Below are 18,958 nucleotides of genomic sequence, written 5' to 3'. Positions count from 1 at the left end.
TATTTTTCAGACTTGGACAAATCCTATTATTCGGAAGGGATCAACAAACTAGAGCAGCGTTGGACGAAGTGTATAAGCCTAAAAGGAGACTATGTTGAAAAATAAAAAAGGTTTACCCCAAAAAATTAAGTAGTTTTTATTTTTGCACGGACTTTTCAAACGACCCTCGTAAGTAAAATAATGGCAAAAATATTTTCTCAGTTGTTTTACATAAGTGCCCAAATAAAGATGAGTGCGCGTGGTAAAAATGTTTTCCTCGAAATTAGAAAATTAATAATTGAATATTGGGAAAAGAATGAAAGATAAGTGAAATTGTCAATCCATAATTCAAAAATTTAAAAACACAAACCTAGAAATGACCAGCCTAAAATTTTAAGATCTCTCGTTGCGAAAAACTTGTATTGCGCAAAATTGAGCTAAATTTCCCATATTGGTGCCCCTAAATTACTTTCTCAAAGATTGGATCTGAAACTGTGTGAAGGGTTCAGCGATATCTAGGATACAATGCTAGAGGGGGGTATGCCGCAAAAGAACTAATCATAAAGCAAGGAGCATAAAAAGAATAGTATTGACTCTTCGCAAATAAAGGGTTTTCAGTGACGAAAGCAAATTTAATATTTTTTTGGGTGGGATAGAGGAGAATTGGTTTGAAGTAGAGTGAATAAGGAGATTGAGACGAAGTATATTAGAACAACCGTCTAAGCATGGTGGTGGATCAGTTATGGTCTGGGGTTGTATGTCGTCCTCCTTGTCTAGGTAATCTGCATTTTATAGATGGGCTCATGGACCAGTATTATCAGCTGACATTAAAACAAAAAAATTTAAAGGAGAGTGCATCCAAAATGGGTATTCTGGAAAACTTTAAATTTTATCAGGACAACAACCCTAAGCGTAAGGCGCGTAAAGTACGCGAATGGCTTCTTTATAATTGCCCTAAAGTACTTGATACTCCTCACCAGTGCCCGGTTCTTAATCCTATCGAACATTTATGGGACTATCTGAAACGAAAAATTGGAAATTTCCCAAATCACCGGCGTTTCGGTTCTAAAGGAAAAATTAAAACTAGAATGGGAATCGATTCCAACAATGCCAAGAATGTTGAAAAGTGTAATTGACAATAAGGGGATCCAACTAAATATTAAAAATATTTTATTATAAATAAAATGTGCTGGCTACGCACATTACATAAGTGCTAAGTTTAGTGCATGAAAACTTTTGTGAGGTGATTTTTGGTTTCATTTATTAATTTGAATAGAGAGAGTCTACATTTTATTTATAATTAGTTTTATTTCGTTAAACCATTTCCCTCTAATCTTCTCAATCGCATTTTTTTTTGGAAATAGATCGTGTATGCAAACGTTTGTATACTGTATACAGGGTGAACCAGCAAGTAATGTCCATAGGCTTACTGTGTGCAGTACTCGTACATCTGAAGTGGACTTCAATGACGTATTGGCCAACTTCATATTTTCCACTGTTCTTAAGTGAAGTCACTTTAATTTTTTTTTTTTCTAAAATCATTACTTTTTTTGCAATAAAAATGTTATTACTCAGAAAGTTTTAGTCCGAATTCGATTCTAATGACACGGTTAGAAAGACAGATAAATTTTCTAAAAATTGATACCATTTTGAAGCATAAGTTATTCTGCAAACAGCCTCAACTTCCTCCAGATACCGGAAAAATAAAAGTAATCGAAATTTTAGAAGAAAACTCATTAGGCCCTTATGTGATCATTATCAGACCTAGGTGCTGGCAATTCTTATAAAAGTTTCCTTCTCTAAATGGGCTATCGAACGGTATATCATTTACCAGGATTCCTTATTTATCTTCGTATGAGAAATTACATTTGTTTTACAAGAAAACGTGTTCACGAGCACACAACAATGTTAGATTATCAAGTTGTTTAATTCGTTGAAAACACTTTTAGATGGACCAGTGGTCAATTTTTAAAGTAGATTGCCTTAAAATTAAGGAAATCAAAGGTTACAAATTGCACTTTAAACATTTATTTCTGATCTCTCTGAAATATTTGAGAAAATGTTAGGAAATATAGGAAGCATGAACAGTACTAACTGGTTCACCCTGTATATTTTAATAATGCAACTTTCATCCTTTTAATTAATTTAAGATTCTGCGCTCTACAAATGTTCTACCATAAGTCTGCGTGCAGACTTGCAAGTTTCTATACGCAGTTCTCCATTACTATCGAAAAGGTTATCATAAAAGGAAGTGTTCGGAAAGGTAAAGCGTCCCTAGAATATATGGAATTCTAGCGATGCGTTTAATGTCCTATAGTATGATAAATGTATTATAGAAAGACGTTATAACTTTTGATTCCGTACAATTTAGTGCCTTGGAATTGGAGGTTGCCTTCTAGAAATAGGTGATGATGATGCTCGGGAAGCTCCCGACTTCACCTTGAGTCTACTTAGAATAATCCTTTATGATTCAAAGATTAGACACATATAATTAAGTAATTAAAAATATAAGTTCATTATGGCTAAAAGAATCTTCAAATTTCTCACAAGTGGCTTATTATTAAAATAAATATAGCCTGTTAAGATTATTTGAAAATAGATTTAGTAGAATTCAAGTTAATAATGTTACCTGCAAGATATACGTATGAACCTGATCATTTGTGCCCACTGGGTAACTAAGAGACCGTCAGACTTTATTTTTTTTTGCCCTCTTGCCCCATTTTGTGTTATTTTGGGCAAGTTCACCTTTCTAAACTACGCAGCACACCTACTTAGATAACACTAGCCAATTGATTAACCATTTATGTTTCTAGTAAATTGACTAATATTTTCCTTTGTCTTATAAAAAGAAAATACAATATTAAGGCATTTCTTGCAAAATTACCTATAGAGGAATTTAAATTTTTTTTTTAGTCTTGTTGCTGTAATTGTTAATATTTATTATTTAAAAAAAATCTTTGTATTTATATTTATCGGTATTAGGCTACTTTAAATTGTTATTAATTTTATAAATTGCTTGTTAGTAATTTAGTTTTAATGTGTATTGCAATTTGACTCAAACTCTTGATGTTTATCTTGAATAAACATCTTACAACATTCATTCAATATTATCTTGATGTAGTTCTAATCATTGTGGTGACTATTGCACATTAGAGGACATATATGAAGTTAACTAAAATCTCCTAAATCTATAAAATAACTGATAGGTTAGTACTTTACCTTGACTGTGGCACATATTATGATTTATTTACTGATATTCTGACGACCCCTTTTTCGGATCAAAGTATTTTGCTAACTCTCTTTTGTTTAAACAAATAATTATTTTCTGCAATGGACCCTATATTAGACTGAATTTAGCGAAGGACGCACAGACTTTCAATCACTAGTGAAAGGAAGTCACAATCCGTTTTATATCCTACTCTCTACATGCGCTTAAAATATAACTATGTACAGGGGAAAAATATAAGTTGATTTATAAAATCTAATGTTTTGAAGCATTTATCTTTTAAATTATTGAAACAATTGCAGAAGTAATTTAATATTGAACACTTGAAGGAAGTATTTTTTCCCATTCAGTTTTCTGGCGAAACTGAAATTTTGGGTGTAAAATACACTTTCTTCTGATGTTCAATAAATAACTATTAAAACTGTAAAGATGATCAAATAAGGCTTTTTGAAATCAAGGCTTCTGTGGGATCGTATAGCTACCGCAAAACAATAATAAACTCAACAACTCAAATAAATCATATACAACTCAGACCGAGTCTACGAAAACAAATATATATATATAATTAATTTATAATCCTAACAAGTCGGACATTGACATGAATTAAAAACTGCCTACGCTGTATCTCCAAAGTATTTGAACCCTAAATTCCTCCGTCTTTGAAATGTTACGTCATAAGAGGAATTAGTGTTATCTCTTCAGTTTTATAAACTCTACTGAAGGGATAGAAAATGTGTCTTATTTAGATGTCTGCTTAATACGAGGTCTGTAAAATCTAAGAATTACAATTCTATATTGTCGCCTTCAAAATAACTTCCTTCTGAAGCCACACTGCGCTGGAAACGTTTCTTCCACTCCTCATAGAAGTGCTCGGAACTCCGATACTGGAATAGCCTTCAGCTGGTCGGTTACAGCCGTTTGAATGTTTTCGACTATCCCAAAATGGGTTCCCTTGAGGTGATTTTTCAACTTCATGAAGAGAAAAAAGTCACAAGGACTCAAGTCAGGCGAATAAGGAGGCTGAGGAGCCACAGGAATGTTTTTACTGGCCAAAAAACTCGTTTATTAAAATTGCTGTGTGACAAGGAGCATTATCGTGATGCAATACCCACACTTGTTCTTGATGTTTGGTCTCACACGAATGACCCTTTTTCGAAGTTTTTCAAGAACCTCTGGGTAAAAGTGTTGATTGACCGTTTGACCTTGTGGCAGAAACTCTTTGTGGACGATTCCGTGGGTATCGAAAAAACAAAAACAGCTTGCATTTGATCTTCGACTTCGCCATCCTTGCTATTTTTGGGCCTTGGAGAGGTTGAAGTGTGCCACTCCATGCTCTGGCGCTTGGTTTCTCGGTCGTACTCAAACACCTAAAACTGTCACCAGTAATGACACGTTCCAGAAAATGGGGGTAAAACCTCAAGGGAACTCATTTTGAGACAGTCGAAAACATTCAAACGGCTGTAACTGACCAGCTGAAGGCTATTCTAGTATCGGAGTTCGAGCACTGCTATGAGGAGTGGAAGAAACGTCTCCAGCGCTGTGTGGCTTCAGAAGGAAGTTATTTTGAAGGTGACAATATAGAATTGTAATTCTTTTTGAATAAAATTTTTTTTTAAAAAATCAGTCTCGTTACTTAATTTACAGACCTCGTATGTCAGTCCAGTAAGGGATTCAACCAGGTGTCTGAGAGATGTCCGTGCAATATACAGAAAATCTTACTGTTAGTTCGATTCTGACTCCTAAATAACACTTCAGACCGGCGTCAATCTTGATCAGCATTTCTTTCTTTCGAAAATATACGTGCTGATATTATTGTAACTTTCCATCTTCCACCATCTTTTTTTTTAGTAAGACAAACACTTCAAATTCTCCAAAGCTTGAGCACTTAGTAAAGTTAACAAACTTTTGACTCACTCACGCTTTTATATAAGTTTCGAATCTCTTATATTTGTCGCAAGTCTTCGAGAGATTGACCTTTACCAAAAGTGGGCTGAACAGTTTTGAATCTCAATTAATGAGATCTACCAGATATTTACTACCTCCTTATGGAAAAATCGGGTAGATTTTAGTAGAAAAATTCGTTTAGAAAATTTTCAAAAAATCGTTTTTAACAAGTTGCTCCGTGTTGTTTTGGTCTTTCTAGATGTAAATTATCTACCAAAACTCAATACCTGAAAATTTCAGTAAACCTAATTTTAGTTTTCAGGCAATGTTAACCGCTACTTAAACTTTCTGAATCGTTTTTTCAGTTTGTTAATAACCGAAACAATATTCTTTAATCTTGGTTTAATTATTGTTTATAACCAGAACTTTTAAGTGAAACATAAAAAAAAAATAAATGATTTAAACGTGGTTTCTAGAGTGGGTTAAATATAAGTGTAGGTACGAGTAAATCAATTATTAAACCAAGTGCCATTTGTGAATACTTGTACGGTTTTAATATATTTAAAATATTAATGAGCGAGTATTGATGTCGAAATTCGAATTTTAAGAATATCAGGAAAAGCTGGTATTTACGGTTTTTTATTGAGGTTTTTGGCTTACAGGTGACTCTTTCATTAATTCAGTTCTGTTGTAATGAAAATTTATAATATTGACGGTAACTTACATTTAAAAATTCTTTTTTAAAAAAATAATACAAATTTTAATTAAAAAACCAGAGTTGGGAGAAGATTTATTTTAAATTAAAAATTGGGTAAGAGAATATGGAAAAAGCGGTCCTTACAGACGTAATTCTTTAAAACGAGAATAGGACAATATGGCTGTCCACTTGTTTACTGCACTGTCTTTTGGGAATTTCCACTGCGTAGAACCAGATTAGAACGGCTTCTTCTAATGCTTTCTCTTCTTCTAAATTAACCCTGAAAAAGTAAAACCTAATGTTACTTTTTCTCATCAAAAGTCAAAAATGGGCACTCGCAGTGTATTCAAATTTTATGTTTAGATTTTGGTACCTCAATAGGATTGACCAAGTCATAGGATGAAACCCAGCTAGCCGGAAGGATCACTTTAAACTAGTTTTAATTATTTTTTTTTGGAAGAAGGTAATTTTTCAATTAAGGTTCCCAACGATTTACTTTAAAACTTGGCATACTCATTGCACACGAGTAGATCTAATTAATTTTTTTTTTTCAGTAAAATGCATGTTAAGGCCACTTTTAGGGAAACGGTCAGGACAGGCCCACAAAAGTGCTATTTGAAAGTAATCACCTAGAATAATATGTAAAATTGCCATCAGAGGGGTGCTGACGACAACTCTACACAACCTGAATGTTAGGTTACATTCTGGGAAGGTTCAGCAATTTAATTAGTAAGACGGTTTTTGATACAGATTTTATTATTCTGAAAAGAATACAATTTTATAAATAAATTAATACAACACAATACAAAGAAATATAATATGATACATAAATAATTAGAACAATATATTACCTGAAAAGAATAATTAAATTACTAGTTAATATTTAACCGTCACTGAACACTATGAAAATACTTTAACGAACTGAGAGTATTTAAATACTCCAACGTAATGCTGAACCTTCCCAGACTGTAACCTAACATTCAGGTTGTGTAGAGTTGTCGTCAGCACCCTCTGATGGCACTTTTACAAATATTTACGAAATTAGACCAGAAATTGATTATGTTATTAAATTTGGAACCTAGAAGGTCGGTTTTCTGGATGTGCCAATTTTTGTATTAAGGGGTACGACGGTGGACCTTGAAGTTCTATTGTGCCTCCATTTCTGGTGCCAGGCATATACCGCTATCGCCTATTTTCTAAGACAGGCTTTACATCTAACCACTAAATTTGGTATCCTGAACAGAGGCGACTAGCGAACATACTTTAAGTTTCTCATATTAACTATTTAATAAAAATCCAAGGCCTAAGACCGGGAATCGAACCCAGTACCACCATACATTTTAGCTTTTTGCTGGCCTCGTCTCTTAACCTCACGTCTACCGTGGCACGATTATTGCTAGTTACCATATCCTCCAATAGCACCTCCTCCAATCCCAAGTGGATCTTCCTTGAATAATGGCATCGCAGTCAATTAAGAGGTGTATTGAAGTTAGTTCCCTACATCCCCCCCATAGAATTTGCATGTACCAACAACTTCTAGACCAAACTTTTTCATGTGCCTGCCCTCTGAATCAACAATACCCCAAGAGGAAGCCTGTCATTTGGCGGAATTTATGTTTATTCTGTCCGAGGCTCAATTCTGGTACTGTTATAATTACGTAAACAGACCTTTCGCCTGTTTTAGACCAAGAAGTTTGGTTCATATGTTTTCCTTTGCAAAGTAAACCATCGACTACCTCACGAATAGATTCTGGCCCCTAAATTAGTTTTAGAGAGTCTTTCCGTCTCATTCCCCTACACGTCGCCATGTCCTGGTACCCCCAAATACTGTGACTGTATCTTTCCCTAGAAAGACATTCAGCGCTGGTAGCCTGGCTATCAGAAAGGATGATCCCGATAGCCCCTTTCGGTATTAAACTGAATGCATCTCCCAATTGCGTCTTCCGCATCTTTTGGAAGATGCTTGGAAATTTAGTTCTTTGCTCAAAAACTCCAGCCTCAGTGACCTCCAGTATTTTCGATCCATACGAATACCAACAGAGCACAAACTCTCAACAACTCTATTTCCTCCTCATTTTTTACCATTTGCACACCTTTCAACGTGTGTAGAGATGTTTAATCAAGGAGCCCCTCCATCCCTGCTATGGGACAGGTCCTCATGGCGCTCGTCAAACATAGGCAGAGTAAAAGCTGTACTTTCTCTCGGGCTTTTTCGGCAGTAGCCAATTGTAACCTTGCCTCCATCCTTAGGTATTCATAGGTCTCTCCATTATGGTGTCCATCTCCAAGGTAAATTGGGACAAGGCACGAATGGCCCGGACATACTTACCAATCTTTCAAGATAAGTGGCGTTAGCCCTCATCAAACCCTGGACATATGTTATATATGGCACCCTTCAGTTCTCGTATATCCCGCTGGAATTTAAACTCGTAACTCCTCTTTTATGAGCAGACAACACCAGAAATGAGTAGCCAATAGAAATAGAGCTCATTGCACTGTATCCTCCGTGTAAACCCCTATCGGATTTCTTCACCGACATGTTGCCCTCCATGTCACACCCGGCCATTGCCATATGTATTGTTGTAGTTGCTGGCAAGAAGCTTGAGCTAGCGTCCTCGCAAAATTTCCTGAAGTTGTACCTTCCTATTTTCTTGTTCATGGTAGTAATCTCCGTGTAACTTTGCCGCCAGTCCCCGAACCGCTTGGCCATTTTGAAGTACCAGGACGCGCTGGGTGTGCGAGGTTTCCTTTCTGCAGATCAGTTTCATTTAAGGCTCCTGTGATGTAGAGTTGATAAAGATTAACTTTGATTATAAGTGAGCAAGGCCTATCGCTTGGACGGAACAATTATTCATTTCATTTCTGCTTTTACTCGATACGAACATATTTGCTAGCAAAAAGCTGCAATGTTTAGGTTTTTAGAAAAGAGAATAGTCAATTTGTGAATCATTCTGGCATGAAGTCTGTTATATCTGAATCCTCAATACAGTAGCAAATAAATTAATGAAACCAACAAACATAAAGTTAAGGATAGGATATACGAGGGGGTGCCCAAAAAAAACCGGAATTATTTTTTAAAAGCTATTTATTTACAAATTTTTTACAGAACAACCTTACCCCCTTCAAAATACTCTCCATTACAACTAATACATTTGTCCCACCGGTGCTTCCACTGTTCGAAACATTTTTTGTAGTCATCTTTAGAAATGGCGGACAGCTCCTTCTTCGTTTTTTTCTTGACCTCTTCAATGTTGTCAAATCGGTGACCTTTCATGCCCTTTTTCATGCGTGGAAATAAGAAAAAGTCGCACGGAGCCAGGTCAGGCGAGTAAGGTGCGTGGGGCAGCGGAACCATGCCATTTTTAGCCAAAAACTGTGTAACAGAGATGGCTGTGTGTGCAGGTGCATTGTCGTGGTGGAAGAACCAGTCTCCTGTTTGCCACAAATCGGGTCTTTTTTGGCGAACACTATTGCGCAATCTTTTCAAAACTTCCAAATACAAGGTTTGATTGACGGTCTGACCTGGGGGGACAAACTCTGAATGGACTACGCCTTTGGCATCAAAAAAGCAAATCAGCATTGTTTTGATGTTTGACTTGACTTGACATTTTTTTGGTCGGGGTGAAGATGACGTCTTCCATTGGCTCGACTGTTGCTTTGTTTCTGGGTCATAACCATAGCACCATGACTCATCACCTTTGACAGAAAGTCTGGATCAGTTTCAAGTTGTTGTTTCAAAGCACGACATGTTTCAACTCGATGTTCTTTTTGATTGTCAGTCAGAACTCGAGGAACAAACTTGGCAGCAACCCTTTTCATCCCCAAATCTTCCGTTAAAATTCGCTGAACCGAGCTCCAAGATAACCCACTACTCTCTGACAGTTGATCAATTGTCGTCTGTCGACGGTCTGTGAACACCAGCTCTCGAATTTTGTCAACATTTTCGTCGATTCGGTCAGTTGATGGACGTCCAGAACGAGGTTTGTCATCAATCGACATGTCGCCATTTTTAAACCGAGTAAACCACTCGTATACTTGAGTTTTTCCCATAGCGTCATCTTTGTAAGCTGTTTTCAACATTAAAACGCTTTCAGCAGCATTTTTGCCGAGTAGAAAACAAAATTTCAGAGCTGCACGTTGTTCACTTAAACTTGCCATCATAAAAAACGAAAAAAGAACAAAACAGCGCTGGTAAAAACAATCACTGCAGATGAACAGAACAAGCCAGGCAGACTACACAGGCAGGACTGAACTGGCAAGGAATTGCGCTATACACGTCTAGCGGCAGAAATGCGTACTACATAAGCTCCATGCGCGGCAACGCAATTCCGGTTATTTTTGGGTACCCCCTCGTACATTGTTTTCATTGTTAGTTGCGATATATTAAATTTCAACTTGCTTAAAATTATAAGTACCCATTGTGTTGCTTAATATTTTTTTTGTGTATTGAGACTTATATTTAAAGTTTCGTTCAATTTTTCTTTATTCTTTTATTTTATTTTACTTTTTCGCTGTAGAAATTTTATACAAGGTGTTGCATTTTATTAATTGCATAAACTGTATAAATCGTTATTTTATAAACTAGGCATCAGATAAAATGCCACGCTAGCATTTTCTGCCGTTCACATAAACATTACTTACACAACTTTTATTATTGTAATAAATTTTTTAGGAAAGTTAATTTTAAGGTCATTTTTTGTGGAAGGCATCCCTCTAATGTGTTACTTTAAGTGTGATGTATGATTGTACACAGTGTATAATGTTTGTGAGAGTTAAATATGTTTCTAAAATGCAGAGTTAGGGGACTCGAATGTGTTACACGGATGGCTCCAAGACTGAGGAGGGGGTAGGAGCGGGAGTGTACGGGGCGAAGCCGAAATGTAGCTTTTTGGTTAGCCTAGGCCAGGGGTCGGCAACCCGCGACTCGCTAGCCGCATGCGGCTCTTTTATCCAAATTTTGTGGCTCTTCAGCCTGTCCAAAATAAATTGTATATTTCAATTTTACTGAACAAATGAAAATTTCATTTATTAAAGTGAAGATATTTTTTCAAAAAGAATTTTAAATGTGATAGGTTTGAAACTGAATAGAATTATATTAAAATACAGTACGTAATATATAGGACTGCCGCCATTTTCATTCAAATACAGGTTTAGTTATTATTTATTCGTTTATTTACTTTGCAATATGTGAAAATAAATTTATAGGACATTTAAAGGTTATTGAATATCATAAAATAATAATTTGTGAATACAAATGATCTTCAGAGGATTTATCAAAATTATTTCAGGAGAAATGGCTCCCTACCTAAAATAGGTTGCCAACCCCTGACCTAGGCAAACTACGAGGGTCATTCAATAAGTAACGAGACAAATTACTACTGCTAAAAAACAGCTAAATTGATCCGTATGAAACTTTCAGGACATAAAGTTGGCAACCTTGCGATGACATCTGATCAGCTGTTCAATTATATTTTGTAAACATAACCTCAAATTTACTCAGTTAACGATGGCGAGTCCGCTCGAGAATTGCACCGTGGAAGAACAACGTGCCGTGATCAGATTTTTAGTCGCGGAAGGTTTACCCAGCCATCTGCCGGTAAAGTCATGCTTACAGTATTCTGGAATTTTCAGGGGCCAATTTATTGTGATTTTCTTGAAGGCCAAAGAACAATCAACAGCCAGTACTACAGTGACATGCTGGAAAACAAGATAAGACCTGCAATTCGAACGAAACGCCGTGGGCTCTTGACTGAAGGCGTGATTTTGCTTCATGACAACGCCCGTCCACATACGGCACAGCTGACGAAAGAAAAACTTCAGAAACTGGGATGGGAGATCCTTCCACATCCCCCCTACAGCCCCGACCTCGCCCCATCAGACTTCCATCTGTTTGGACCCCTTAAAGATGGTCTACGAGGGATACATTTTCGATCCAATGAAGAGGTAAAAAATCAGGTGCAAAAGTGGCTTCGAGATCAACCCAAAGAATTTTATGCCAAGGGCATTTACAAATTAGCAGAAAGCTGGGACAAGTGTATAAGTGTTGCTGGGGACTATGTTGAAAAGTAACCAAAGTTTTGTACTGATCCAATAAACCGTTTTTGAGCAATAATAATTTGTCTCGTTACTTATTGAATGACCCTCGTAGCTTCAGTCTTTCAGGTTCTGTGCTGCCGAGATTATTAGAAGAGGAATTATTAAGTCTAGGATCGTGATTTTCTCGGACAGCTAAGCAGCTCTACGAGCTATTGTTTCTTACTAGTTCACTTCACGGCTGGTATGGGACTGTCTGGGGGCCTGACAGAAATTAGTTGCCTAAAGAAGGTCTTTTTGGTGAGGGTACCAGGGGTCATTTAGGAAATAAGGGAAATGAAACGGCAGATCTGCTGGCCAGTAAAAGCGCTGCGGGAGAATTCTTTAGTCCGGGGTCCTATTTTGGGGTTTCCAGGTGCTTTAAAAGTGCGGCCATCAAAATATGGGTGAAGAGTAGGTCTCAAGAGTTGTTGTTGGCCACCATTGGGCAGAGACAGGCGAAGGAGTTCATTATGGGTGATTCGATAAGGCTGACTGCAGAAATAATCTGTTAAAGCCGTCTGGTTATTTGGATAATTGTAGGCCTATTAACTGGCCACTGAAGGCTCAGGAAGCACATGCATCGCATGGGCTTGGCAGATGATAGCCTCTGTATGTGCTGTCAGGAAGAGGAGGAAACGGTACTGCACATGTTGTGTCAGTGTGAGGGGCTTGTATGGCTAAGGATGTTACTTCTCAGGGGAGGAAGAACCAAGGCTTGGTGAGCTTTACCCAGGAGTTAAGAGTCTGATTAAACGGACGGCTTTGAAGGGCGAGCTCTAGAGAAGTGGGAGCCACAATAGATCCATTCGGTCGCGGAGGCGTAGGCCTTTAAGGTCACCCTACTAGAAAGAATCTATTCTAAAATGCAGAGTTCGAACCTTGAGAATCGGATATTACAGAATGTTATGAATTTTTATCCCTAATTTTTTCTTGTTGTTTTTAAATAAAATATTTTTCAAGACAAAATATTGATTGTAAAATTGCTGGTGAGACTAGAGCACAAGCTGTTTGCTAATTGGGTTTATTTAACATAGAAGTTTGTAATGCGTCAAAAAGACAATAAATTGAGTTTAAAAATACTGAGGTGACATTACAAGTTTTATTAAGTAAATACGGCGGTTGTAGGGGGTTTTTTTTAAGTAGTGGGGATTCAGGTTTTTGTAATGGCGAGGGAATCCGACGGTCATACTGGTGACGTGGCTCTTGCTAATAAAAATATTGGAACCAACACTCTCCAATGACAGTAATTCTCAAATTTCTAACATAAAAAAAGATTTCTTTAATATCCTCGTTTGTCAAAACAACACATTTGCTAACTCTGTCTCGTCTCAGAACTGTTCTAAATACATGTGAAGTTTAGAGAAACAACGGTTGCTGGCCATTTTCAAGAAAATTTCAACCAATGCATAAATATTACTTCATTAGTACTTCTGCTTGAGGAATTCTACGTTGAAACATGTTTAGCCACATACGATAAGTGGTATAATCAATCGTACAGTTTACTGAAATGGTACGGTAGAGGATAGCCTGTACAATTCTAGAAATGTTTTAATCGAGTTTTCTGGGGAAATTGCTGCATTTAAGCAGATTAAATCAACGTGCATTTAAGTTGCATAAAGTTATTTCTCAAATACTTTTTGTTGTCTATGTTTTTTTTAATAATATTATAAATTTATTAATGAAAGAAAAAATGCTAGAGAATAAAAAATTTCGTATGATTACTCAAAGTAAAAGACTTTTTCTGTTTGTTGGTTAATTATAATTATGGTTTATTTTCATTTTCACTTTGTGTAAGCCAAACTCCTGTCAGACGGTTGGTTAGTAAGCCATTGTCTATGTATGCTTAATTTTTGGACGTAAAAATTTTCTTTTGTATATGACTAAATTACGCTCTTTTGAAAAAATAATTCGAGAAAATTTCGTGAAAATCTCGAAAGAAATAGTTTAAGGTTATTGGCGCTCTGAGTTTTTTTTTTTTTTTCAGTGCACTGCCGGTTTCCGGACAGTGTTCTCTTGTTACGGAAAGTGAGCTGTAAGAAGCTCCTAGATAGAGAAAATCGTAAGTGGCCAGCAGCTGGATTCGAACCCGGGACCTCCGCGTGGGAGTCCAGTATGCTAACCACATAGCTAATCCATTTCCTTTTAGTAAAGTAATAATTTTGGTGGGGGTTTAATTTATTCAAAACTCGGAATTTCAGCCATACATGTAACCTCTTATGGTTTAACACTGACATGGGACTTTGTTGGGAAATCTATCAAAACTTTATTCAAGCATATTCCTTAAAAAGTTGTAGTTATTGCAATGAGTATGCATAGTTAAATAAAAAAAAAAAAAATCTCGGTAGTCATTATCGAGAAAATCTCAAAAAAAATAGAGAAAAATCAATCCTATTGGTAAAGTAGGACACCCGGTTGTACGCTAACTTATTTTGAGTCACGTAGAGGTAATAGAATGAATGCTATGATGTACGATTTAAAATAAGTAAGTCGATATTATTTGAAACATTAATGCAAAAAAATTATTCCAAAAATGGACCCAGATAACTCTGATATTGAAACTACTTACGAGGGTCGTTTGAAAAGTCCGTGCAAAAATAAAAACTACTTAATTTTTGGGGTAAACCTTTTTTATTTTTCAACATAGTCTCCTTTTAGGCTTATACACTTCGTCCAACGCTGCTCTAGTTTGTTGATCTCTTCCAAATAATAGGATTTGTCCAAGTCTGAAAAATAGCCATTCGTTTCTGCAATCACCTCCTCGTTTGAATAAAATCTTTTTCCCGCCAGCCATTTCTTCATATTGGGGAACAAATAGTAGTCCGAGGGAGCCAAGTCTAGAAAATAGGGGGGATGTGAAACGAGTTGGAACCCTATTTCCATTAATTTTGCGACCACAACTGCTGAGGTATGAGCTGGTGCGTTGTCGTGATGGAAAAGGACTTTTTTGTGGGCCAATCGTGGGCGTTTTTCTTGCAGCTCGGTTTTCAAACGGTCCAATAACGATGAATAATATGCACCTGTAATAGTTTTACCCTTTTCCAGATAGTCGATGAGGATTATTCCTTGCGAATCCCAAAAGACAGTCGCCCCCTTGGTAAACCATTGTTTAGATTGTTCTTCGGTCTCAGGAGTGTAGTGATGTATCCATGTTTCATCCACAGTGACGAAACGACGCTTACAGTCCTGCGAATTCTTCTGGAACAGCTGCAAACCGTCCTTGCAACACTTCACACGATTTCGTTTTTGGTCAAGCGTGAGCAATCGCGGCACCCATCTTGCGGATAGCTTTGTCATGTCCAAATGTTGATGCAAAATATTATTTACCCGTTCATTCGAGATGCCCACAGCACTAGCAATCTCACGCACCTTCACTCTTCTGTCATCCATCACCATATCATGGATTTTATCAATGATTTCTGGAGTAGTAACCGCAACAGGGCGTCCAGAACGTTCAGCGTCACTTGTGCCCATATGGGCACTCCGAAAATTTTGAAACCACTTATAAACTGTTCTAATCGAAGGTGCAGAGTCACCATAATGTTTATCAAGCTTCTCTTTAGTCTCCTGAGGCGTTTTGCCTTTCATAAAGTAGTGTTTAATCAACACACGAAATTCTTTTTCGTCCATTTTTTGAAAATCACTCGGCTTCCTCGATTCAAACGAATGCCAAACACAAAGAAATAGACCGATCTGGCTGAAACTTGGAGTGTGTTCTTCCAAGAGATGCTACTAACTAAACATAACCTCGATACGCGCCAGTGGTGCTATCTCTCTGACTTTGCACGGACTTTTCAAACGACCCTCGTAGTTGTTTGACACCAATTCTGTCTGATCTTATAACTAGACCACTCCACCATTTACCTAAATAGTTTATGGTAGGTCCCAAAATGGAAATTTATTCAGTTAAAAGAGTAAGTAACGGTTAAACTTCAAAATTGAATTGTATGTACACTCGATTGCGACACCTAAAAAGTAAGTGAAGTAAAAAAAATTAAAAATGAGGCTCTTTTAAATAATTGATACAGGTCTTAGAACAGTACAATATGCTGACATTTTTTAGTAGTACCTAACTTCCACCGTTCTCCTAAAATATCTGAAAATTATTGCAAATTCTTAAAAAGTTTTGTAATGGCGTCATTGTGTTTTACCATCATTTTTGATAATTATTCGGATCCTCCGAGTTTCTATTAAATCTAAAGAATTTTTAATCTTCTTCTTCTTGTATTGGCTAAAGAGGATTAGGTTGTACAGCACGCACCCAATTGTGCTGAACTGCGTTTAAATGTTTATCTTAAATTACGGATTTAGCTAATTATTTCATTCAGACCCAGAGACCAATGTGGAAAAATTAAATTCTCTTGTCAAATCCTGCATTTCTGATAAATACTAAAAATAGTACATATTTTACAAGACTTACTAAGGACTAGGAGAACAAACTAAACAAACTAGGAAAACAAACTAAACTAAACAATCTAAATTAATTTTAAAAACGTTTTGGGAAAGTTATTGGTCGTAAGTACTGTTTTATTGCAGTAAATTTGTAAGATATTGAAGTAAACTATCATTTAATACAAAATCGAAAGTTATAAGGAAAACGTATAAGTTAAAATGTAAGAATAACAGTAAAAGGAAGTCATGTTCACACCTTATTTTTTTAAAGAACAATTATTTTGCTTTGCCATCCATTTTCAGTTCTTTGATTTTTTAAGAACCTGAACTTGCGCTACAATCCTACTCTATCGTTCTCTTACCCTGTGCCTCCTTTATCTACCTTCGCACTTCCATGCTCCTCGTCCTTCACACCGTCCTCGCATCTCTTGGTTTGCCATTCATCTTTTCTTTCGGAAATCTTACCGGTTCTATCCTTTTTCTATTTAACCTAACTATCTTGACCTACCACTTTTTGTGTGCCCTACCTTTATCGTTTTTTTATGTTTCTACAATTGAGCTTCACACCCTGGGCTTGCAGTTTACCCAAATGGAACCGTATCTCTTTTTTTTCACCATTTTCTTCCACATGACAATAGGAAGTTCACTTTGTGAGAATTTAATACAATTTGTCTACGGTGAACATGGACCGAGAAGCCTAAAGTTTTCCTATGTCTTTCAGTAGGCTCTCGTGACGAACTCATTCATATAAGTTTTTTTTCAAATCGTTAATTTTTATAGATATTTGCTCCTGCTTCAAATTTTTCGGGAACCCTCTGTCAATGCTGGAATAGATTTTGTGAGATTAACAACTTTATTTAGTGATGCCATTAGCTGGGAGAAACTGCTGCTTTAAAAAATTTTCCTTACTTATGTGTGTAATTTTATTTTTCCAGGTTTTGTCAACTGCAACACAAACGCGCTACAGTCACTAACACAATTACATGGTGAGTACACTAAGTCTTCTTCAATAGATGTGTATGCGTGTTTCTCTGTAATGTTACCTAAAATGGGTATTTCAACTAGGTAAAATACAATTAGAATACTACGCGAAATAGGGCCCTAATGCGGACTACCCCTGGCGTAATTAGGTAAGCCTGAGTTGGCTGCCGCGTCATGTGGCATCAGGAAGAACGAAGTTGCCGACAAACTGGTGAGAAATGTTTTTAGACTAGTAAATCGGTGAAATCGCTTGCATTATTCTTTGACAGCAAATTAAACTCGCAGAACATGTTAAAAACATCAGCGTCAGAATGTGTTATTCTGAATTGTAGGCAGAGCTCTTGATTCTTCCGCAAGGTAATGTTATGGTTGGCTGCACACCAAGGCTGTAAGACTTCTTTATTGTATGCGACTATAGTATGTAGTTAAGGTCTGCTTGATAACACTGGAGGACACTCATACCTTGGCTTCGGAACTTTCAAAACCATTCCAAATGCTGCAGTAAAATTAGAAAAACGTGAATACTTAAGTTTGTTACAGAATTAGACTGGAAGGTTTTTGTCAAGGTAAGCATCATGGTCGTTCTGTTATTATATCATTTAAGGTTCAGCCACAGGTTCATATAACAGAGCAATCAAGTTTGATTTTTATCATTCTTACAGCATTGGGTTGCTTTCTAGGGAGGATTGGTCAGCATGGTTCCATTTGGCGTGATCTAGAAGTTATACATGGATTGTTCCAGAAGGAAGGGCAGATCTGGAGTAGTAGCGATATTTGGAGACAGGAGTGCACTTGGCAGGTCTTTAGTGATTGAACAACTGTCTTTCAGTCTATGGAAGGAATATGCTATTGTTTTAGGTCTAGGTCTTTTTATTGAGAGTGGACGGAACTCAGCATTAAGAAGGATTTGCTTCTACTCGAATCACGAGAAGTGGATTACTACGTCTGTTTATGTCAGGATTTATGGCTGTTGATGTTAGAATGCAAATTAAAATGAATATTGATCGCACAGTACGATTTATTAAGAGATAAAGAATTTATTTTGAGGGACGATGAGCTATTATATTAGTAGCATCTAACAAAGACGTTTTTCTAGTTTCAGTATAGTTCCCACCTGGTGGGGATTTAGGAGTTGAAAGCCCGCTGTAAAAATAGAAAACATTCAAGTTTTCTAATTATATGCTATAAAAAAATGCAATTTTAATGCGAACTCTGTTCTTAGTTTGGGTAGTGCTACTCTAAGACAAGATTAAACGGCTACATTCAGCCAGAATTCTAAACGAACTCCTCTAATCTAAAAATTGGGCGTGAGTTTTAGACTCCTACGGGATTGGCAAGTAAGCCTATGCCTGTATGGCTCAGGGGATCTGTTAAGGCACCCTCCAGTTGGAGTAGTTTTTTCCAGTCTTCCGAAGTTCTCTAGTTTCGAAGAGGATCAAAAATATGTCATTGAATTTCTGATACAAACGATTTTATCAATTTTAATTAACATTGCGTGCTGACTACAGCCTAAAATCCTTGGGTTGCATATCCAGGGCTGGGATTAAACCACAATGTCTTTGGTTCGCAGCAAATCTTAAAGGCCTGGTACCATAATAGCACTAGCCAATGACAAAAGAAAGAGTTTATTCAAGGGTCTTCACCAGTATTAACGTTAGAACTGCTCTTTCAGGATCAAATGGCACTGTATAATTATGTAGGATCTGCTTGCTGACCGAGCACTGCAG

General features: G+C 36.7%; 1 protein-coding gene across 1 annotated transcript in view; it reads left to right on the top strand.

Annotated features, from left to right (window-relative positions):
• Positions 1-18,958, top strand: part of orb2 (cytoplasmic polyadenylation element-binding protein orb2) — a 55,824-nt gene that overhangs the window by 17,382 nt on the left and 19,484 nt on the right. Inside the window, exon 2 of the mRNA XM_074143638.1 lies at positions 17,186-17,236. Coding sequence (XP_073999739.1) covers positions 17,186-17,236 — 51 coding nt within the window. The remainder of the gene's footprint in view (positions 1-17,185; positions 17,237-18,958) is intronic.

The sequence above is a fragment of the Rhodnius prolixus genome, unplaced genomic scaffold, assembly GCF_049639745.1.
Source record: "Rhodnius prolixus isolate KJV_2025 unplaced genomic scaffold, Rpr scaffold_12, whole genome shotgun sequence".
Taxonomy (NCBI): Eukaryota; Metazoa; Arthropoda; class Insecta; order Hemiptera; family Reduviidae; genus Rhodnius; species Rhodnius prolixus.
The sequence above is the reverse complement of the archived record's forward strand: the minus strand, read 5'-3'. Positions and strand labels throughout refer to the sequence as shown.